The sequence below is a fragment of the Geotrypetes seraphini genome, chromosome 4 (assembly GCF_902459505.1).
Source record: "Geotrypetes seraphini chromosome 4, aGeoSer1.1, whole genome shotgun sequence".
Taxonomy (NCBI): Eukaryota; Metazoa; Chordata; class Amphibia; order Gymnophiona; family Dermophiidae; genus Geotrypetes; species Geotrypetes seraphini.
In genome coordinates this window covers 91,809,754-91,833,482 of record NC_047087.1, presented here as the reverse complement: position 1 = coordinate 91,833,482, position 23,729 = coordinate 91,809,754, and the positions used below count along the sequence as shown (strand labels likewise).

Genomic DNA, 23,729 nt, shown 5'->3' with positions numbered 1-23,729 from the left:
TATCAGGCTATACAGGTTATTTTGGAGATTCAACGTTTTGACGCTTCCACAAGTGTCGCTTCACAAAGGCGCACACTAAGGCGCACACGCCTTTGCCGTGCGCCTTCGCCGGCGCGCCGAACGGCTGAGCGCCGTTGGCGCTGCTTGATTTTAAGGAGTAGGCCCCCGCAGGACTCGGGGGGGGCGGAAACGGCTCAACGCCCCTGCAGGATCGGGCTCCTGCCTCGATTCCTGCCTGCCCGCTGGATCGGTGAGGAGGTCAGTGATCTTTAAATAAGCAGCTTCCACGCTGCTTGCTTTTAAGGAGTAGGCCCCCGCTGGACTCGGGGGTGGGCAGAAACGGCTCAACGCCCCTGCAGGATCGGGCTCCTGCCTCGATTCCTGCCTGCCCGCTGGATCAGTGAGGAGGTCAGTGATCTTTAAATAAGCAGCTTCCACGCTGCTTGCTTTTAAGGAGTAGGCCCCCGCTGGACTCAGGGGGGGGGGGGGCGGGCGGAAACGGCTAAACGCCCCTGCAGGATCGGGCTCCTGCCTCGATTCCTGCCTGCCTGCTGGATCGGTGAGGAGGTCAGTGATCTTTAAATAAGCAGCTTCTAGAAAGGCTTTTAATGTACAGCATCATGGCACCTACAAGGAGGTGCCCACATATAGAATTGACCCCAAACTGGTTAAAAGAATCTTATAAATTGCAGTTTAAGAACATAAGAGAAGCCACATTGGATCAGACCAAAGTCCACTGAATCTAACATCTTGTCTCCGACACTGGGCTAAGTGTCTTAAAGAATAGCACTTAGAACACCTAGTATGCAAAGTTGGGTGCATAACCTTGGTATTCTGTTAACCCTGCTCCTAAATATTTGGAATGCACCTACCATGGCTATGCCCCCTTTTTGGGTTGCATGAGATACACTTTGGGCATGCAGAGCTATAAAATAGCACTTAGGCAGATGCGTGGATAAATCCAGATTAGTGCTAATTCCAATTAACACCCGATTATAAGTTAATGCGTGTATCTGAATTGGGTGCCCAATATACTGTAAAATCCATTGTGCTACTCTTGGGGGGTAGGTGTGAGGGGCATAAATGTGCCACAACTTTCAAACATTATAAAGATCATTTTTCAGGGAAATGGAGAATTGAACATTTTTACAACAGAGTTTTGTCAATTTGACATTTTATTTTATATCTGTATTTTATTCTGTCTGTTCTGTTATTTACTCTACAACTTTCATTGAGCAAACTGTCAGTGCATTTTGGGAATGATAGCATTCTTAATACATATGAACTAAACTGGGTCATACTGAATAAACACAGACTGCAAATAGATACTCAAACATAAGGCTCAATAACTCTCAACAGTGTGGAGGAAGAGGATATAACTACATTAAGGTTCTAATTTCCACAATGATTCCTTTATGTGGATTAAAGCACCTTTGACAGCAATGAATGCCATAAAAGGCAATTTTCAAAGCTATTTAGGCAGGTAAAAGGCATAAAAATCAATCATTTCAAAATTGCCCTTCCTTAATGGAGCTAAAGGTCCGCATGTTATTTTCTTATGCATATTCAGAAGAGGTATGCAGGGTGGGGGAATGTTGTTGTAGTAAGTGGGAGCTGGGTGCAAGGCCTGCACAAAACACAGGTAACAGCAATATAAAAGCAACACAAAAAGCTTTTTTGCCTTTGTCAATGAAACCTGCTCCTGGGCTACTTCCTTCCCTGGGCCTCTCTGGTTTGTTTCTGGACTGGAGATTAACTTCTCTGGCTGAACCACACCCTTGAAGGACCTGGCTTCCTAAGGTGGCCTTGAGAAGCATTGGTGTAGTCCTTCCAACACTGCATCACCCATTGAATGTCTGGCAGGGGGTGCAAAAGCTCTGCCAGCCATTCAGCTTTCTGTTCACAGTGCCTGCCATCGCATGAGTATGTACAGGAGTTTTGATAGATTTGTTATTGCTGTGTATTGCTTTTGTCAATTGATTTTGTGGAATAATCTAGATATTTTGAACTCTTGATGCAGGCTTGTAGCTAAAAAACGGTCCATGTCAGGTCCTGTTTCTGGTTCCACTTTTTGTATTCATATGATTAAAGCAGCGGTCTCAAACACGTGGCCCATGGGCCGCATGTGGCTCTCCAAGTTTTATTTGCGGCCCGCAGTCTGGACGTGATCATTCTCTGTTTTGGAGAAGCAGTGTGTCTGGCCGGCTCATTCCATTCAAAGCCGCGGGTTGGCAGCTCCTTGCGCTATCCACGGAAAAGCCGGCCAGACACGCTGCTGCTCCAGTGGCGTACCAAGGGGGGGGGGGGCAGTCCACTGTTCTCCCTAGAGTGTGGTTCGCGGCTCGTCTAGAGCAGTGGTGCCCAACCTGCTTCCCTTCCTCTCTCACCGCTGCCATCGGGGAACAGGCCGGCACTTTGTTCTTTGATCTCCCTGCTTCTCTTCCGCCCGACATCAATTCTGACATCGAGAGGACGTTCTGGCTAGCCAATCGCTGCCTGGCTGCCCGGAACGTCCTTTCCGATGTTAGAATTGGCCCCGTGAAGAGAAGCAGGGAGATCTCGGCCTGTTCTCGATGGCGGCGGCAGCAGCAGCAGCCTATTCCCCGGCGGCGGTGGCATGGGGGAGGGCAGGAAGGAAGAAAGAAAGAAGGGGGGGACAGGGAGCCAGAAACAAAGCAAAACATGGGACACAGAATCATAGAAAGACAGACATAGAGAAAGAAAGAAAAAGTTGGGGGAGGGAATGAGGTCTGGAGGAGAGGAAGCATACAGGAGGCTGAAAGAAGGGAAGAAATATTGGATGCACAGTCAGAAGAATAAAGTGCAATCAGAGACTGATGAAATTACCAAACAATGGTAGGAAAATGATTTTATTTTCAATTTAGTGATTGAAATGTGCCAGTTTTGAGAAAGAAAAGATATTAAACTTTAAATGTGAGTGCTGCAGAAAAAATAGAGTACTTGGAGGGCCGCAGAAAAAATAGTTAATGTCTTATTAAAGAAATGACAATTTTGCATGAGGTAAAACTCTTTATAGTTTATATATCTAATCTAATCTAATCTAATCCTTAGGTTTGTATATCGCATCATCTCCACATTCGTAGAGCTCGACGCGGTTTACAGTAGGAGAAATAGGAAGGAACTACAACAGAGGGTTAGAGGTAGAAGTGTGAAGAAAATTTAGAGGACTTGGGATGCCAAGATATAAGAGTTTCCTTGATTCCTAAATTGGAGGGAGACTTACATTTTATGAGAAAAGCCAGGTTTTCAGACTGTTAAAGGAAAGTTTTATAAACTATAAAGAGTTTAACCTCATGTAAAATTGTCATTTCTTTAATAAGACATTAACTATTTTTTCTGCGGCCCTCCAAGTACCTACAAATCCAAAATGTGGCCCGCAAAGGGTTTGAGTTTGAGACCACTGGATTAAAGCATGGTACTCAGTTTGATGGAGTGGTCTTCTCTGCTATTTTCATTATCCTTGTGGTCTGGTGCAGTGAGTTTCTCATCTTGTTTTGGTTTGTCCCCCTGTTTTACCATCTCAGCAATTTTTTCTTCCATTTATATCTTTGCTTTCCTGACCACTCGACTAGCCTCTCTTAACTTTTGCAGATATTTTTGCCTGTCTTCCTCTTTTTGCGACCTTTTGTAGCTTATGAAAGCTAACCTTTTTGTCCTTACCTCCTAAGCTACTACTTTGAGAACCAAAGCAGCCTTCTTTTCCTCTTTACTTACTTTTCTTACAAAATGGTTTGTTGCTCTTTCAGTTTTGATTTGTTGCCTTTTCAGTTTTGTCCACTGCTTTCCCACTTCTTCAGATGTTCTCATCCAGAAAACAATTCCTTGATGTAATCCCCATCGGGAATATAGTTAGCTTTTTTAAAGTCTAGAACCTTTGCTTTCGAATGAACTCTCTCTACATCTATCTTTAATATTAAACTATACTATGTGGTGATCACTGGATGCCAGATGATCACTCACTATAACATCAGAAACACTTTTCCCGTTTGTATACACTAAGGGGCTCATAATTGAAACGGAAATACATCTAAAATCCCACTAAATCGGCACTTGATCAAAAGACAGTTCATCCAAGTGCTAATACTCGAAACGGGTTTTTGACGTATCTAAAACCAGATTAGGCCTTTTCAGTGCTGCTGTATGCCCAGAGTTGAAAGTGGTGTTTTAGGAGGAGTGGTGAGGGTGGGACGTGGGCTGATCTAGACGTAGTCATACTTAACGTGACCATTTATTTTTTTCATCAAAACGGGACATCTATTAATATTCAGTCCTGCCCCTAATCCCGCCCTAGCCCCACCCCTAATCTCACCCTAGCCCCGCCCCAATTTCTTCCATTCATTTTTCATGTACACACAATATCTTATTATTTCATAATGGCGACCATAAAATTTTAAAAAAACACAAAGCACCCTATACGCAGAGAAAATGTTAATTATCATTTATATTTGGGGAGTTTTCAAAGATGTCACCTCAGTAACTATAGAAAAATAGACAAATATAGTGCAAAATATAGACAGCAGATATAAATTCTCAAAACTGAAACATTTTGATCACTAAATTGAAAATAAAATCATTTTTTTCTACCTTTGCTTTCGGGTTATTTCATGAGTCTCTGGTTGCATTTCCTTCTGACTGTGTATGCTTTCTTTCACTTCTTTCTTTCTTTCCTCAGGCCCAACAATTGTCCCTTTCTATTCCCTCCCTCCTTCCTTCCTATGTCCTTAGTGTCCCATCCTATGTCCTTAGTGCCCTCAGTGCCTCCTTCCTATGTCCTTAGTGCCCCCAGTGCCTCCTTCCAAGTCTCCCCCACTGCCTTCTAGCCTTTGTCCCATCCCCTCCTCCGAAGTTAGCCTGCCTGCTTACCGCCCTCCCTCCCTGCCGTGCCAAAACCAGCCTCGCACCAATTCAACCCCTCCCCCCCGGTCCACCGCCACTGCCTGCCAGCCTCTCTCCCCACCTCCCTCCAGCACCAATTCAACACCCCCCCTCCGGTCCGCCGCCGTTGCTTGCCAACCAGAAAATTTCAGTGGAACCCTCACAACCTCCGCCATTCCCCCTCCTCTTCTATCTAGGATTATCAGACGTCCAGATTTAGCCAGATTTTTTTAAAGGAGTGTCCATACGTCTGTCTAAAATGTGAGAGTTTGTCCGGGTTTTCCTCTCCCCTGTTCCCCCCCTACCTCGGTTTCTTGGCTGCTACTCGTATTTTTGGGAGGCATTAACTATTCAACCAGTGCAGCTCTGGATCTCACACTTTGAAAATCAAGCCTCGTTCTGGAGCTGCAATTTCTGCATTCATAGCGATCCAAGCCTCGTTTTGGGGCTCCAATGGTTTCGTTAATTACAATCCAAGCCTCATTTTGAGACTCCAATAGCTCCTTTCAGGATCAACCAAGCCTCACTCTGGCCCTCATTGAAGGGAGGTAAGAAGAGAGGCTAGCAAGCAGCAGCGGCTGCAGACCCGGGAGAGGGGGTTGAATCAGGCGCAGGACGAAGGGAAAGAGGGAGGATGGCTTTGGCGTGGCAGGGAGGAGAAGGGATCGCCTATCCCATTGTCCCTGTGCACAACTTTGGGACGCTGTCCCTGAAAACGGAACATTTTGGCGTCCCGAAGCTGTGTGTGGGGACAACAGGACAGGGGATCTAAAAACGGGACTGTCTCATTCAAAACGGGACGTATGGTCACCTTAGTCATACTGCAAGTATAACTGAAAGTTTAACGAGACTGCCTAGATAGAACTTACACGTAGTGACTTAGGCAATCTAAAAACAGGTCTATGTGTCCAGAAGGTATCCAAAGTGACCAGATAACCACTACAGACACCCACACACTCCACCAGTGATCACTGACCCCTCCCCCCCAATACCATAAACATCAGAATAAAAACGTACATACCTGCCTCCAGAACATCAGCACCTGGCATAGGAAAGCCTAGTAGAGCTGCACAGAGGTGGCTAAGTAGTCTGGGGGTGGGCTAGTGAATCATAGAGGAGGACCCAGCCCCATAAGCTACTCTAACCACTGCATTCATGGTGAAACATCTGCACCCCCCAAAAACCCTATTGTACTGCCATATAGGTGCCACCTGCAGCCATAAGGGCTATTGGGGTGGTAGACATGTGGGTCTAGTAGGTTTTGGGGGGCTCATCATGACCTATAAGAGAGTTGTGGTGAGATGCACCCGGAGGGAGATGTTTATGTGACACCCTTTTTGTGAAGTTCGCAGCAGTGCTCTGTAAGGTGCCCCACTACTCTGTTGCCATGTCTGGATAGATAGTCCATTACTTTGCTGACCCCACCCACGCCCAAAAGGTCTTGTTCTGGGCATTTTTGACTTGGACAAATTTTTGGATGAGAATGGGGTATAAAGATACCTTCGAACCACCTTCCCCCCCCCCGAACCCCAAAAAGATGGCAGGAGGGATGCCCACTCCCTCCTGCCACTGGAGGCCCCCCTCCCCTAAAGTTGGGACCAGGAGGTACTGAAAACACCCTCTGCTCCTCCTCCCTCGATGACACGCAGCCTCAGGTCCCTCACCAGTGCATCATGTGATGCAAAGGGAGGGGCCTAAGGCGCAGATTGGCTCAGATGCCTCAGGCTCCTCCCCTGGGAGGGGCCTGAGGCATCTGAGCCAATCGGGGACTTCCTTAGGCCCCTTCCTAAGGAAGTCCCCAATTGGCTGAGGGGCCTGCGGCTCCTCAGCGTGCAACACATGATGCACTGGGGAGGGGCCTAAGGCCTAGTGTAGTCAACGAGGGAGGAGGCGAAGGTGTTTTCAGTACCTCCTGCTCCCAACTTTAAGGTACGGGCAGGTACGGGCACGTACCTTAAAGTTGGTGGCATTTTTCTTTGGGTGGGAGGTCTTTATAGGCAGGAGGGAGTAGGTATCCCTCCTGCCGTTTCTTGCGTGAGGGGAGGGAGCGGGTGCCTTCGTAGCAGGAGGGAGTGGGCATTCCTCCTGCTATTTCTTTTAGATTTGGGTGGGTCACCGCATTTGTTGGGTGGGGGGTGTGTGATTGTTGGGGGTCATTGTGCCATTGAAAAAACAAAACAAAACAAAAACCAGGCCCCAGTTACCGACAGGTCTACAGCAATCAGGTTTTAGGATCGGTAAAACCTGATGCTAAGTAGTCAAGCAATGTAAGTGAATCAACTGCTTGGCTAATTTGCATGGCCAGATCAGAAAACGGGCGATCAAGGGGAAAAACATGTGGTAAATCGGGTTGGTTTAGTGAATCGGGTTGGTTAGCAGTGATTGTTGCTAAACCTGTTTAGCGACGATCGCTTACTTTAGTGAATCTAGCCCTAAGGGCTAGATTCACTAAGTAAACCGATCGTGTACCGATCGGTTTGCGAGCCCTTTGTGACCCGATTTCCCTACGACCCGATTCACTAACCTGTGTACAGATCCGTGCATGCAAATGAGGGCAATGGCATGCAAAGTATGCAGGGATGCGATTCACTAAACAAAAATGTTGAACACCGACTGGACTGGGAGATCATCAAGAAGTGACTACTGGGGACCAGTCGCTCACCTCCTTTCCGACTGTCCTGCCAGCCCTACAGCCCTGAAATAAACCTGCTCTCTGCCTCTGCTCTCTACCTCCCCGAACTGGCTCTCTGCCTCCTCGACTCTCTTGCTCCCTGCCGCGACCTGCTCTCTGACTCTCCGAATTGGTTCTCTGCCTCCCCGACTCATCCTGTAAAAAAAAATTAATTAATTAATCACACAAAAGTGAGACATCCGTAGGTTCCCTCCATGGCTTTTAAATCAAGCTATGGCTCAGTTTATGTGCTCACGTAAATTTAATGATATACTCAGCTGTTAGAGGCAATAAAACTGAACCTGTGTTTCTCTTTTGGCCACATATACCAACAAAAACTATTCTGGTAACAAAATAGTCTCAGTTTTGTGAAGGAAAGCAGAAAGAACACAGGTTCATCTTTGTCAACCTCCCCAACTCTACTGCTCCCTGCCGCGACCTAGTTTCTGACTCCCCGAACTGAGGATCTCTGCCTCCCCGACTCTCCTGCCCTTCCCCCGCAGTGCAAGCCCGTGGTTTTAACCGGGTTAAAACCACGGGCTCCCAAAGTTTAAAAAAATACAAAAACAGAAAAAAGCAGAAAAGCAGCTCTGTAAGCATATGCAGACCATCTACAGACAAAGAAAATGGTCTGCGCATGCTTCAGGATCGCTCACTAGCAATCCGTGTGGTCGGTGGGTAGCATTCCGCCGATTGCCCCCATTATCATGTTGACCCTCTGTGAATTCGACAGCCTGCCGTGGATCGGCCACGGATCGGGCAGGTTAGTGAATCTAGCCCTTAGTAACTCGTCCATAACAAGTATTAAATGTTTATAATTAACGAGTGTGTGCTAAAAGTGGATGGGACAACATACTGTGCCATTTTGCACATCCCCACTAAAGTCTATTTGCATCTAATGTTCATTAATTAGAAGGTGTGAAAATCTTTTGGGACCAGTTTAACATGCACACTTAAGGCTTTACTACAAAACATTCTATTTCAATGCATGACACGGGATGGGATGATAATGTATTACAGTGGTTTTCACTGCAAGGCCCATGAGCCAATGGTGGCCCGTGGAGCCTGTGGAGCATATCATCCCATCAGGATCCAGCACTTTTTGTTTCCAGCGCTGCAGTCCAGCACTCTTCAGACCACAGACAGTGTGAATGAAGTAAACATGCTGCCTTCAGTGGCCCGGGAAGCTTTCCCTTTGCTATAGCTTCATACCAGGGGGACAGGAAGCTGTAGCAGAGGCAAAGCTTCCCAGGCTGAAAAAAGGCAGCGTGTTTACTTTATTCATGCTGCCTACTGCCTGAAGAGTGCAGAACTGCAGCACTGGAAATAAAAAGTGCCGGATCCCAAATGGGGTGAGGGGAGAGAGAAAGGGAAAGGACAGAGAGAGGGAGGAGATGGCGCACGTGGATGGAGAGGAGGGGAAGGGCAGAGAGAGGGAAGAGATGGTGCACGTGGATGGAGAGGAGTGCAAGACATGGAAAAGTAGATTGAGAAGGAAGCAGAAAAATTGAAGAAAATTGAATGTTAAAAGTTAATGCCAAAGACAGATGTAGTGCTGGTCTCAAGAGAGTAATCCTATATTCATATGTTAAGCTCAGATATGAAACTCCAGAAGAGGGGGAGGCAACCCCCTCTTGTGTTTAAGAGTTTACCAGCCAGTCATAGCAAACTTCATATTAAAGGTTACTTTCTGAGGCTTGGAATTCAATTTGCATTTTTTAACTTCTTTTCAATATATAATTCCATTGTGTAAAGTTTTATACGTTAGAGTTTGCATATAAAAGATCACTGGAATATTAGATAAACTTCACTTATCTTTTGCAAAATGTTCTAGGGGGTCCATTCAACATCTGCTTCAGGAGACCCAATTGAAGACTTGCATGGTTCTCAATCCGATGTAGAATGTTAACAAATATTTAAATGTCCGTGATTCTTGATATTATCGCTTATCAGAGTTTGCACAATGATTCCAACCAACCACACGGATTGCTGGTGAGCGATCCTGAAGCATGCGCAGACCATCTTCTTTGTCTGTAGGTGGTTTGCACATGCTTACAGAGCTGCTTTTCTGCTTTTTTTGTACTTTTTTAAACTTTGTGAGCCCGTGGTTTTAACCTGCTTTAAACCCCCGGGTTAAAACCACGGGCTCGCACTGAGGGGTAGGGCAGGAGAGTCGGGGAGGCAGAGAGCCCCAGTTCAGGGAGTCAGAGAGCAGGTCGCGGCAGGGAGCAGTAGAGTTGGAGAGGTTGACAAAGATGAGCCTGGGTTCTTTCTGCTTTCCTTCACAAAACTGAGACTATTTTGTTACCAGAATAGCGTAACATATGAATATAGGATTACTCTCTTGAGACCAGCTTTACATTATAGTCAGTTTTTCTCTATTTATCTAAAAAGCTTTACTGACTTCCAGAATTGGATACACGTTCCCTGTTTGAGCTGGAAACAAAGACAGATGTAGGGCAGAAAGTATAGGAGATAAACAGCAAATAGATAAGGTCTTAGAAACAGTTAAGAGCACAGACAGAAGGAAGTACAGCCAGAGCCTGGGAAAAGTTGATTAGAAACATAAAATCACTAGACAAACGTAGAAAAAATTATTTTATTTTCAATTCAGTGATATAAATTCTCAAAACTGACATATTTCAATCAGCTGTCTATGTTTTGCACTGTTCAGAAATAAATGCATCTCTCTTCTCTGGTGGTGTATCAAGTTCAAGTTTCAATCAGCCTTCTAGGTGGTGTACAAATTTGTAAAAACAGAGGACAAACTTTAACTAAAATACAGGTTTGAGGTGACAATACATCACCAAACTATAACTATAAAAACTTTTAAAAACTATTAAAAACAAAGACAAACAAGAACAAAAGGAAAAAGGCAAGAACTACATTATGCAAAGTAAAACAGAACAATTAAGGAAAAAACAAGAGGGAGGGCTGCTGTTAAACTCAATAGTATTTTCACTCGATTGCCCTTAAAAGGACAGTTAGGCCTCAAAGGAATGAAGGAAGAGAAATGTCTTTAGCTTCATCTTAAAGTTATTAAGATTTGATTCTTCACATAAATAATTTGGAATACTATTCCAAAGAGAGGGGGCAGTGACAGAGAAGATAGTAGACCCCATTGTTTATATAAACTTCAGTGACAGTATAGAGAAAAGGTTATTTGCTGTTGATCTTAGGGACCTAGAAGGAATATATGGAGTAAGAAGGTTATTTATAAATTCAGGTTGATTGTTTTGTCTGGTCTTAAATGTTAACAGAAGAATTTTGTAAGTGATTCTGTGTTCCACTGGCAGCAAGGGGGTGACATGGTCGGATTTCTTTGCATTGAATAAGATTTTTACGGCGGTGTTTTGTATTATCTGAAGTCTTCGAATTTCTTTTTTGGTTATACCTTTATAAAGGGCATTACAATAGTCGATGCATGAAATCACAAGAGAGTGAATCAAAATGTTCAAGGATGCGGCATCTAATAGCTTCGATAATGATCTGATCATACGTAGCTGTATTGCATGCAGAGTCTGGCCTCATGGATTTCAGTTGTGTATATTAGAGATTTTTAGTTTGTGGTTCTTCATTTGCATAGGGTTCATTATAAGACCAAGGCCAGTTGTCCTGGTAGGAATGAATGTTGAGAAGCGCTATTAGCATCATGGCCCCAAGTAGGAAGATATTTGTTGGCTCTCCTTCAGCCCTTTTAGTCCCAAAATGGCTTTCACTTAAAAAATTTGCAAGACCACTACTATATTCAGTTGAGTTTCTACACTGCCTTCCTTAGGCACAGTCCACCCCAAAGTAATTTACAATAAATAACTGAGGAAAGACGTCTCATCATTTTATCTTACACATCTCATGGTTTTCCAAACCAGAAATTTTTCATATCAATCACTTAATTGCAAAAAGAATACAAGCTTCCCCCTCTTTTACTAAGGGGTCCTTTTATCAAGCCGCGCTAGTGGGGTTAGCGCGGACATTTCATCACACGCTAACCCCCGCGGCCAGCTAAAAAACTAACGCCTGCTTAATGCAGGCATTAGCGGCTAGCAAGGCAGGCGGTTTAACGCACGGTATTACGCGTGTTAAACCCCTACTGCAGCTTGATAAAAGGACCCCTAAGACGCGCTAACCAATTTAGTGTACGCTAAGTGCTAACACATCCATAGAATATAATGGACACGTTAGCATTTAGCGCGCCTTAGTAAAAGGACCCCTTTATTTGTTACAACTATCTTTGAAACCAAATATACTTTCTACTCTACAAGGTTAAACATACTTTCCTTATACAATTTCAAAAGTCCCGAGTGGGAACTAGGAAATCCAGAAACAAAATCCTACTGCAGTTCCTTGGGCAGACCATAACATAACATAAATCTTTATTTGTATACCATCAAAGCTTTTCAGTTCGAGGTGGTTTACAGATACTAAAATGGGTATTATTAAACTTCCCTCACTGTCCCAAAAATGAGCTCACACTCTAACTATAATACAAGATAACGAGGGAAAGGAGAACAGGATAAAGAAACTATGAGTCGCCTATAAATGAAAAAGGTGGACTGGAGGCCAAGCTAAACAGTCTCCAATTGCAGTATTAATTTCTCTCCAAAATACTTCCAACAACAAAAAGCCGCTGACAGGAATGGTGTTCCTAGATCACAGGCTGCACCAAAAAAGCAGAAGAGTAAAACACCTAAGAGGGAAAAGGTACATTATAAATACAGTAACAGATCGAAATTAACACAAGAAAAAATACAAAATTCAGCATAACTTAGCAAATATAAAACAAACTCAGAAAAGATAAAAAATAAAATATAATTCCAGTCTGTAAGAAACAAAAAAGCAAAACTTCAGTCCAAATAGAGCGCCATGACCATTTCTACTCCATGTGAGCCCGCCAGAGCAACGAAGCATCCAGGACCAGGACCCTCTCGGCAAGAGCCCAAACGCTGACAGCAGTCCCTGACATCAAACAACAGGTGGCCTCTGCTGCACCATCCGATCCCACGACATCAGGTCCGCCCACAACCTCAGCACCCAATCATCTGACACTGGAACCAGGCAAACAAGCAGCCGCCGAAGCAGACCCCGCCCAATGTGCAGAGCCGGCCCCAACACCTTATCAGCAGCAGGGGAGAAGTGGCAGTCTCCTGCCTTCGCCACAATGAGGCGCCCAATGGATGCAGCAATCTCCCGCTGTCGTCATCTTCACCGCACTGAGCTGCAGCACACCAACCTTACCACACTGGGCTGCAACACACCAACTAGGCACCAGTAGACAAGGGGTGCAATCCCTCGGTGACAACTCTGTCCTGACTGCCTGAGAAAGGTAGGTGGCCTAATAACGTTGCTGTCGTTAAGAACCAACGATCAAACACGGGAGAATAGAGTAACAAATGTCTAGGGAACAATTGAGCAGTACATAACAGGTCTGAAACTAGAAGAAAAAAAGAAAACTAACTACACATAAAAACAAAAATCTAGAAAAAAAATCTAATTAAAGAAAACAAAGGAAGAGGCACCACCATCTCCGACCTATCCCAGCGACATCTTAAAACCCCCCCCAATAACCCTTAATTCTCCACTGCCTCAGGTACAAACTTAATGGCCAAAGCAGAAAGCTACTGCAGACAAAAACGTGTGGTTAATGAGCAGTTTACATGCTTATTATGGGCCGCTGGATGTAGAAAGGGTTTTACGATGAAGTTAATTTGTGCAGTAGACATCATTACCACACAGTATATTACAATGCATGTTAAGGAGACTTATCTAACCTGCAGCAATGCACAGCTGTGTACCGTCTACTGCATGGGTACAATGCGAGAAATCTACTGCCAGGTCTGAGGTGCTGTAGAGAGCTCTTATGACCTGAACCCCCCTGGACAGCCATCTGCACTGGCCTTCTATCCCATTGACCCCTCACCCCGCCCATACATAAAAAAGCAATCCTTGTTAGTCCAATGGCTCCCCTCCCTTCCTGCAACCTGATCCCCCTGCCTCAACATACAAAAAGTAATCCCCGGTAGTCTATTGGACCCCAATCCCCTAACCTCAATATACAAAAGTAAGCCCCTGGTGTCTAGCAGCATTCCCCATGTCTTGGTCCTTGGTCCTCATCATACTTCAAAGACTACAGAGACTACAAATAAGGAAAAAAAAATATTTTTTGTGGCAGACTGATCCTGTTAGTGCATTCTAGGATACACTGGGCAGGACCAACCAAAGCCATTTTCAAATGTGAAAGTATAAAGACAGGAGAGAGTAGGCATCACTCCTGCCTCTTTGAGGTACGATTGGGGGGGGGGGGCAGGATGCCTCTATATAACAATGACTTTTTTTCTTTGTTATGTCATGGCAGGAAGCTGACTGGCTCACACGGATAGAGGGAGGCCAACACACCAGCAGGGATTGTTCTTTGTATGTGAGGGGGGTGGGGGGAGTCGGGTAACAGGGTGGGGGTGGGGCGATTTTAAGAAGCTAATGCAGAAGAAACCATGCAAGTGGCCTTTTTTTAATGTCACCATTCCTGTCAGGGCATGAACCGAAACATCACTCGCACTCTGACAAGAAGGGGGACATTTTGCAAAGAGTTGCTGATTAGCATGGAAGGAATTTGCAGGCTCATTTCTTACTGCATAGCCTCAATATATTTTCTTACTAATTTGTGGTAGAAGCTGCACGCTGAGCCATCAACAAGTGGCTTTATTGTATGGCTTTCTGCATTAGCCCCTTAGATCATAAACTCACTGGGGACAAGGAAATACCTACTGTATCTAACTTGCCTTGGGTTACTACTGAAAAGAAGTGAGCAAAATCCAGGTAAATAAAATAATAAAAATAAGGATAGCCATAACACACTCATGTGAACAAAATTAGGACACCCCATGAAATATTCAGTTTTTTCTTAAGAAATGTTCACATATCGATGTCAAATCTTTTTTTTAATCTCTGGAAAAGAAAGTGATGTAATTGCAAGTAAACAACAAATATTTTCCTTGATTTACTCATGAAACAAAGGATATACACAAAAATGCGTATTCTAACTGAAGAATAAATTAGGACCCCACACACACATATATCCTACCACTTAAAGTGGCTCAAATCACACACAGGTGTATCACATCAGGTACACATGATTAGAAAATCTTTATTCAGCATTTTTGAAGGTTTGCCCTACTTAAACCTCAGCCATTTAGTTTGCTGTGCTCATAACTGCTGTGGTGAGAGTGAACACCATGGTGAGATCAAAAGAGCTGTCTGAAGCCTTCAGAAAGAAGATTGTAGCAGCTTCTAAGTCTGGTAAGGAATTTAGAAAGATCTCAAAAGAATTTGACATTAGCCACTGACGGTCTGGAAAATAGTGTACAAGTGAAGGACTTTCCAAACAACTGCCAACATGCCTAGGTCTGGCTGTCCAAGCAAGTTGACCCCCAGAGTAGACCGCAAGATGCTAAAAGAAGTCTCCAAAAACCCTAAAATCACAGGACCTACAGCAGGCTCTTGCTACTGTTGATATAAAAGTGCATGCCTCTACAATCAGAAAGAGACTGCACAAATTTAACTTGCATGGGAGGTGTGCAAGGAGGAAACCTTTGCTTTCTAAGAGAAACATCAAGACCAGACTGAAGTTTGCCAGACAGAACGTAAACAAACACCAGGACTTCTGGAATAGTGTTCTATGGACAGAAGAGTCTAAAATTGAATTATTTGGACACTAGAAAAGAGGACATGTTTGGCGTATACCAAATACAGCATTCCAGGAAAAGAACCTCATATCAACTGTGAAGCACGGAGGTGGAAGTGTCATGGTTTGGGGATGCTTTGCAGCAGCAGGACCTGGTAAGCTCACCATCATAGAATCCACCCTGAATTCTACCGTGTGTTAGAGGGTGCTTGAGGAACATGTGAGACCATCTGTAAGAAAATTAAAGCTGAAGCAGAACTGGACCCTGGAACACAACAATGACCCAAAACATACCAGTAAATCCACCAAAGACTGGCTGAAAACTAAGAAATGGAGAGTCCTAGAGCGGCCGAGTCAAAGCCCTGATCTTAATCCTATTGAGATGCTATGGGTAATTTGAAATGGGCTGTACATGCAAGAAACCCCTCAAACATCTCACAGCTGAAAGAATTCTGCATTGAGGGGTGGGCTAAACTTTCCTCAGACCAATGACAGAAACTGGTAGATGGCTACAAGAAGCGTCTCACTGAAGTTATTTCAGCCAAAGAGGGTAACACAAGCTATTAGGGTGTCCTAATTTATTTCTAAGTTAGAATACACAATTTTGTGGATATCTTTTGTTTCATGAGTAAATCAAGGAAAATTTTTATTTCTAACCTGCAATTACATCACTTTCTTTTCCAGAGATAAATAAAAAAAAAGAAAAGATTTGACATCAATATGTGAACATTTCTTAAGAAAGAACTGAATATTTCATGGGGTGTCCTAATTTTTTCACATGACTGTACAGTATATATTCATACTTCAAAAAAAATAAGATATAGCAACATTCGATTTACAGTGATTTTTAAAGTTTGTGCAAAGCAAACAAGAGATCATCAGGAAATTACATTTCTATGAGACCCACAAACATCTGAGCCTTTATCATACTGAGTCATTTTTCTATTTACTCATTGACAGTAAGTTTAACCACTGACTAATTTTTAGAATAAAAAAAAATGCCCAAATAGATGGGGACTGTCAGTACACATCATGCTTCCCTTTTCACTTCTGAATATATCTAAACATATGACTCAAGAAATTTTAGATTTTGTACCCTGACTGTCAATAAGCACTAGCACTGGACTAGCAGTGAGAAAAGCAGAGTGCAATGGGGATAGAAAAAATGTGAGCGATTCTCAGGGTTGATTCTATCAGTATGTACCGGTAGTTCTATCTGATCATCCATTCCAATCAACCCCCACCACCACCTTCACATGTACATCTGGCTCCCAGAATATCGCCACACATTAAAACTGGTTCCTCCACCTTCTTAAAGAGGGATTGTCACATGGTTTGCTTTGTAATGTAAAGTTTAATGTAACATATGTAAACAGGTTTCAATCTGCTTCCCACACTAAAGTATAAATTTCTGTCCCCTACCGAGATAATACTGTACAGTACTTAAAAAATTAGAAGAAAATTTCCTTTCCAGACTAGCTAGGAATCGTGCTCTTGTCAAGCTGCAGTCAAAGAAAGCTTTGAGCTCTTTACAGTCCGACACTGTTATCTGCTATTTACCAGATGATTCAAAAGAGAATGTCGGTGCTTTCTTGTTTCCAAATGTCTCACATCATGAAGTAAAGCAGCTGATGTTATAGAATGACACGGTTATTACCCATTATAGAAAATGCTGTAGCCCCCATGCATGGTACAGTATTTCAAAAGTAAAATTTAGCAAGTTGTAATACTTGTCTCGGCAGTCTATTTTTCTGCAATTTCTCGACACCCTAGGAGGTGTCATTATCACAGACTGGTCACAACCTGCGTTGTGCATATTGGGTTGGACTGGTTCATATTAGCTATATCACCAATGAGCACAACATGAACCAATTAAACACTGCTATATGCAACATTTTCAAGCATGACAGTTTAGACGGCACAGCTTCAAGATGCATAAAATGAATGCCTTAAGTGATATTTGGTATTGCTACTTGTCATGCATATTATCAAATATCTTTAGTGCATATGATGCTCACTTTTTAAGCCATAGCCTGACCTGGCTGGTGTTAAAATTCAGGTGCTCAGGCAGACTTGGCACTTTTACTGAATGATCTTCTTCTTCAGACTTGTCAGCTGTCCCAAGGCTCAGTGCTCCAAGTGGGAGAATTATGCTTCAGTACAGAGAGCACATGAATCTGAGCTGTAGCAGGGCACACACATAGAAACATCTTGAAAATTACTGGCCAATTCTTCTCACAGTGAAATATTAGCAAAGTTTCACTTCTCCCTTTTGAACTTATACAAATACTTCAGCAAAATTAGGAGCAGGAACTGATCTCTAGCAAGCACTTACTCTACACCAGGGGTGTCCAACCTGTGGCCTGAGGGCCACATGCAGCCCAGTGAAGTATTTTGTGCGGCCCAGGTCGAGGGCGATGCAGTGTTTTCCTCTGCTGCCCCCGGGTGTTTACTGTCTTGCCGGCTCCTTCCTCTGTCTTGCTGCAGCGTTTGCGTGTTTGCGCGGCCCCAGAAACATTTTTTGGGCCAATGCGGCCTGCTCTACACCATGCCAGAACTGTATGGGAATTCAATCATTTGGGGATTGGAAGGAAACCAAACTTCCTTTCATTTTGACTTGATACACCTTAAGGAGATAGATTTTCTTTGAATTAAAATCTGTTAGAAATGGGGATATTACAAACTCCTGGTCGTAATAAAGCAATAGATGATGTCAATTGTTTCCTCCAGTTTGCTCAGTTGTGGCCGTTTACATTCCTCAGGATCTCTTCCTGGCATTAAGTATGACCACTTGTAGGATATCATTTTGTCATCTTTCTCTATTGTACTCCAGCCTCCTAAGTAGCTCAGCATGCAAAATCTTCTATTTTTGTGGTTCTCAAATTTTGGGTCATGAACTCAAATTGGGGACCCATCATCAGTGGATGGGGTTAGAGAAACAGAGGTGTTCCTGCGTCCCTCTAGACCTGCACTTTTTCAGAAGCCCAGTAGTGGTAGTCATAATTAGACCTGTAACTCTGTGAATATTCAAGGTCCTGCCCACTTTTCTTGTATGGCTTCCTGTTAGATTGGGAAACCCCTGCAGAGGACTGAGGTCTGTGATCGCACAAGACAGTCCTATGCTGACTCTTGCTACTGTTGACATGTCTGTTGCTTTCAAGCCTTGAATAATTTTTTTTTTGGGGGGGAGGGGGGAATGGATAAGGGAGTGAAGGTCTGATATTTTTTCATCACCACCTATATATTATATGAATTTTTAAGTTTTAAAAATAAGATGATATTATTGATTAAATGTTTGGGAAGCACTACTCTTATAGGTTTGTGCCAAGCAGCCTTCTTTCCAAGAGGTCCCACAACAATCCAAACAGCAATTTACACCAGTATGGCAGTGACTGAACATCTGGCCTTCCAGACCTCTGGTCCTTTCCTCATCAATCTGCCACACTGATCTAGTCAACATGAGGATTTCCAAAGCCTGCCAAACAGACCTGGCTATGGGACCACCTACATTTTTACTGATACTAAAAAGCCAGATTGCTAGAGCTGCCAATGTAATATCTTTTTTGAAATTTACATATTCTGATAGCAAAAGTGGCCTTGAAAGGGAACAGCCATCAAACCTTGTCATAGCACTAGCTGCTCTTCTGGCCTGGGATGATTACCTATGAGGGCACATAATAATGCCCAGTGTTGTCAGTAAATGACTAATTAAAATGGTTACTTTACAATAGTTTTAAAACACTAACTTCCTTTCTTACTGAGAGAATAAAAAAAAGTAACTATGCAAAGTAAACTATTTGTGTCTTTAAAAACAAACAAACTATGAAAGCATCAAAATCCCCTGAATTATAAGGAGTACAGAAAAAAAAGAATAGCAACACCAAACCAAAAATCTCACACACTGTCACTGTGTGGAGGGTCAGAAATTCTGCCTCATGATCTAATAACATAATAAATGATAGCAGATAAACACCAACATGGCCTAACCAGTCTACCCAGAAAGGTGGTGCCTCCATGTGGGTTATTAGGCTGGTAGGCAACTATCTTGGTTAGGTAAATGTATTCAGCAAGCTATGTTATCCTATTGATGTTTTTGGAAATTAATTAAGACCACTTTGTTCGATAAGTTTATTACTTAGTGAGTTTTATTGAAATTATATTTTACAAATATTTGTATTTTTACTGTATTATTATATTTCGCTGATTGTCCAGCTCTTTTTAGTGTAAACCACCTAGAACTTTTGGTTATGACGGTATAAAATAATAAAGTTGTTATTATTATTATCCCTCCCCCTTTGTGTTTAGGGTTGTAGCTGATGCCTGGTGTAGTGAACTTTGCCACTATTTTTTCTTTAAAGTGTTAAATTATTTACATTTTATTGTGAGTGAAAATGCTCTATACTTTTATTCCATCTTCATGCCATATAGGAAGCCTCTGTTTATCTCACAACTTTTTCAATTCTATTTTTGACCCCCACCACTTCCCATGGCATCTACCACCCTCTCCATGAAAAGCTATTTCCTGATATTATTTTTAAAGCTTTCCTTCTTGCAACTTCATTTCATATCCTTTAGGTCTAAAGCAGGGGTGTCCAACCTTTTGGCTTCACTGGGCCGCATTGGCCGAAAAAAATGTTTCTGGGGCCGCACAAAAACGCTGCAGTAAGACACAGAAGAGAGCCGGCAAGACGGTAAATACCCAGGGGCAGCAAAGGAAAACACTGCATCGCCCTCAACCGGGGCCACACAAAATACTTCACTGGGCCGCAGGTTGAACACCCCTGATCTAAAGTTTATCTGTCTTTTTTTTTTAAGGTTGTTTTGTTCCTTATGATACAGACATTCAGATTCTTGAAAGAATCCCCTGTCTCTCCTCTCCCCTAGGGTATACATATTCAAGTCTCTTCTCATGTGACTTCTAGCAAAGACCCCCATACCATGCTGATAGCTTTTTTTCTGAACAGTTTTGATTATTTTTACATCCTTGGCAAGATTCTGAAGGAAGCTATGTTTACCAGATTAGAGAATGACATGGTGACAAAATATCACCGTTCCCATCCCCGCGGGAAACCATCTTCATGTCATTCTTTAAAGAGAGAGGGAAGAATCAGAGTATGAATGGCCAGAACCACTGACCCACATGTTTTGCTTTGAAGAATGCTGGTGTAGAAGGACTGAGATTGAAATAGACATTAGAAATTGACATGGGATTATTTCCCGCGGTTATCCACGGGGATGGGAACGGTGATGAATTTTGTCACCGTGTCATTCTCTATACCAGATAATTGAATACCAAATAGGATCTTGTAGTGCTCGCATGTATAACTTAATTGTATTTTTTTTGCATATTATTGACGAAGTATGTAGCATTAATGCTGGATCTGAGTGCTCCATTTTTCACTGATGGGGAACACAGATAAAGGTCATTATCCTTAACTACTACACCTAAACTCATTCCTCTCATAACAATTTGCAGTCCTCAATTTGTTAACAAAAACTAGGGTCATAAAAATTATACGTTTACTTTTGTGTTCATCACTGGGAAAGAGTTGTGAAAACAAGACCCCCCAATGGCTCCCTATCCCCAACTACATTTCTACAATGACAACAAAAGGTTTCCTATTTAATCCTCCCTCCCTCATCTCAGACTCCTGAGCACCAGTCTCGGGATCTAGCCCTCTCAAGGCTCACCATATATCTCCACCACAGCGTCTATACCCTGAAATTATTGGAACGGGGGGGGGGGGGGGGTACCTCGCTCAACAGACATTAACCCTTCTCCGTACAGGGTGAAACATGCTGAATGCGTGGGGGAATGAATGCTCAAGCATCTACTGTACTCAAAGGGCGGGTACCTAAGGATAGCACTCCCTCGCAAATTAGCAATGCAGATCTGAGGAAGACTGAAAATGTGGGGAGCGGGGAAAGCAGAAAAACGGGAAAGTTTTTACACTCTGCATGCACCTTGGTTCTCGCAGTACTTCTTCCTTCGCCTCCTTCCCAGCAGCGAGGTGCTCTATATTTCAAAAGGAACAAAGAGTGAAAGAGAGCGCTGCCTGAACCCCATCGATAAATTATTTTATGAAAAGAACGAGAACTCGACAGAGCTAAGCCCAGCACCTGGTATGAAGCCGGAAGCTCGTTCTTAGGGCTCTGGCCCGGCCGCTGCCACAGTCTCGTAGCGCCTCTACCGCCGAGGAGCCGGACCAGCCACCTGCTCCATGGGCGCGCGCGCGCACGGCGTATAGTACAAATGGAGGCGGGGCAGGAGGAGGAGAAAGGGAACAAGTAGGGTGCCTGGGTGCAGCGTGCGCCTTCCCCGCCCCCTCTTCTGCAGCCATCGGCCACAGTCGCTAGTCGGACAGAGGAGGGGGCGGAGCAGACGCAGGGAGGGTGGGTGGGAGGGAGAGAGAAGAACCGAGCAGCTGCTTTCTCAGTCATAGGAGAGTCCAGTTCCTTCACTGTTCGCGCTTTTTGCATACTTTTTTGATTTTCATTTCGGGGTTTGGCTTTTTTTTTTTTTTCTTCTTCTAAAATTGTTCTGGGGTTCAGTGCTGCCGTTGGTGGGGTTGTTTCACCCGCACTCTTAGTTGATTTGGTTTTTGTGTTGTTTTTTTTAAATTTTTTAAGAGAACTACATAAAAGAGAAAGAGCGAACCTGTCCTGCTTTCTACCACCGGGGGACTGTGTGAAGTGGCTCAAGTTCTGGGAGTCGGGGCAGCGGAGGTTGGAAGCCCACCTCACTTTGGTCCCGGGGCCTCCCCCGCCCCCATCCTTGACAGGTGCCTGAGACAGAGAGACATAAAACCGGCTAGGAGACTTTTCAGAGCGCGGAGGAGAAGGTGGAAAGTCGTGGGAAACTGTGGTGGTTCTTTTTATATATATATATTTTTTAATATATATTTTCTGCTTGGTGGTGCCCACTGTGGTCGAGGGAGAGGGGATATGGCACCGGCGATAGCTTGGCGGGTCGTGGCGCTGTGCCTGGTGTGTGCCACTGCGGTAAGGCGAGGTAAGCAGCTCATCTCTATCCCATTCCCCAAAATCTCATGTCTTCAGCTCACATTCGCTTTTCTTGTGCTTGCCTTAATGATCCGATCCCCACTGTCGGATTTGGAAGTGGACAGGTCGCCCTTTCGCCCTCTCTCGGATATCTGCGCAGACTTTAGGTAGTAGGGAAGGGGAATCTGCTGCTGCTGTTGTCACCTGTAAGAGCCCTTTTCTTTCTGCCTTCTCTAGGTTCCCCCACATTTTGTTTTCAGAGCATGCACAAAAAAAATCAATTCACTGTGCACAATCATGTCAATCAAAAACGTGTGCAGTTTCATATTTATTTTCTTTATTTGATCTTTTGTATTTTTTACTTCCTAGAGTGTCCTTTTTTTTTTTTTTATTTTCCATCTCACATAATATCACTGCCTGGGAGAGTCTCCAGCTCAGTTAATGAGTCACATTTATGTTTACTGACGATCAAAGGGGACGGGGGTCAGCTTTCGTTATTGACAGTAAGACAAGAGATGACATCCTCTTTTTGTATTCTGTTTTATTGGCTGATGCACCCGTTGATGTACTCCCAGGTTTTATTAACCGGGTTCCCCTTGCAGAGAGAACCCCCCACTTTGTGTGTGTTCGATTTTGCTAACCTCACGCATATATCATTTTCTTCATACCGAGTTAGAAAGATTTTTTCTCTGAGAGGATAATGGAGAGAAAAAAAAAAAGTTGCAGCTTTTTCCTAAGTTACTTTTCAGGTTTTTACCAGAATCGCACACAGCTTAAGGCAGCTCGCAAGAATAAAATACTCCAGTGAAGAACTGCCCGTTGGTATTTGTGCAAAGACTTTCCTCCTCTGTCACCGCGAAGCTTTTTATGCGCTGACTAGATTCTCTATAGTAACACGAAAGAATGCCTCCCCCTCCCCCCCCCCCAGCAAATCAACATGGAACGCAAACACACCATCACAAAAGAAAAACGAAACGAATTGCTGTAGCTCTCTCGGCTCTAATTTTATTCGGACGCAGTCTTGCATATGAGCACCGCTCCCCCACCTCACCTTAGACAAAGAAACAAGTTCACCTTTCTGTAATCTTTATTTCATCTGACAGGATCGGGGCTTTCTACAGCTTTTTGTCTCTCTCTCTCTCTGTTAAGTGATGCAGTAAAGCAGGGAGTGTGACGGATCCGTCAGCACTAAATTGTCACCGAGGTCTGTCAGAGGCAGAAACTAACTACAAAAGGCACGGACCTCAGATTTTTAAGGACGTGCGGATTTAGATCCGCGTTTTACCCCTTCCCGTGTGTCAGGTCCGTGTTTTACCCCTTCCCGTGTACGAGCTTCGGATGAGCCGCTCTTCAGCGCGACTCTTGTGTTATTTTCACCGGAGGTGAACACCGTTTCGTTCGAAGAAGAGAACAAACAAATCAACTTCCACCCAAGTTTCTTAGTTGCCGGAACATGGTAAAAAAAAATCCAGGATTTGCAGG

At 43.7% G+C, this 23,729-nt stretch overlaps 1 protein-coding gene and 1 long non-coding RNA gene across 7 annotated transcripts in view; one reads left to right on the top strand and one right to left on the bottom strand.

Annotated features, from left to right (window-relative positions):
• LOC117359179 overlaps nucleotides 1-21,548 on the bottom strand; it is a 140,194-nt gene extending 118,646 nt beyond the window's left edge. For 2 of the 3 annotated variants that reach the window (XR_004539175.1, XR_004539174.1), the window contains exons 1-2: nucleotides 21,210-21,548; nucleotides 17,264-17,427 (exon numbers count right to left, since the gene is read on the bottom strand). This is a non-coding gene — a long non-coding RNA (uncharacterized LOC117359179). The remainder of the gene's footprint in view (nucleotides 1-17,263; nucleotides 17,428-21,209) is intronic. The other variant, XR_004539176.1, reaches the window with a different exon arrangement.
• Nucleotides 21,121-23,729, top strand: part of ALCAM (activated leukocyte cell adhesion molecule) — a 192,325-nt gene continuing 189,716 nt past the window's right edge. For 2 of the 4 annotated variants that reach the window (XM_033941485.1, XM_033941484.1), the window contains exon 1: nucleotides 21,121-21,368. In XM_033941485.1, the coding sequence (XP_033797376.1) occupies nucleotides 21,155-21,368 (214 nt within the window). In that variant the 5' untranslated portion in view covers nucleotides 21,121-21,154. Of the gene's footprint in view, nucleotides 21,369-21,756; nucleotides 22,258-23,579; nucleotides 23,704-23,729 lie in introns of those variants that run through there. The other 2 variants (XM_033941486.1, XM_033941487.1) reach the window with 2 other exon arrangements.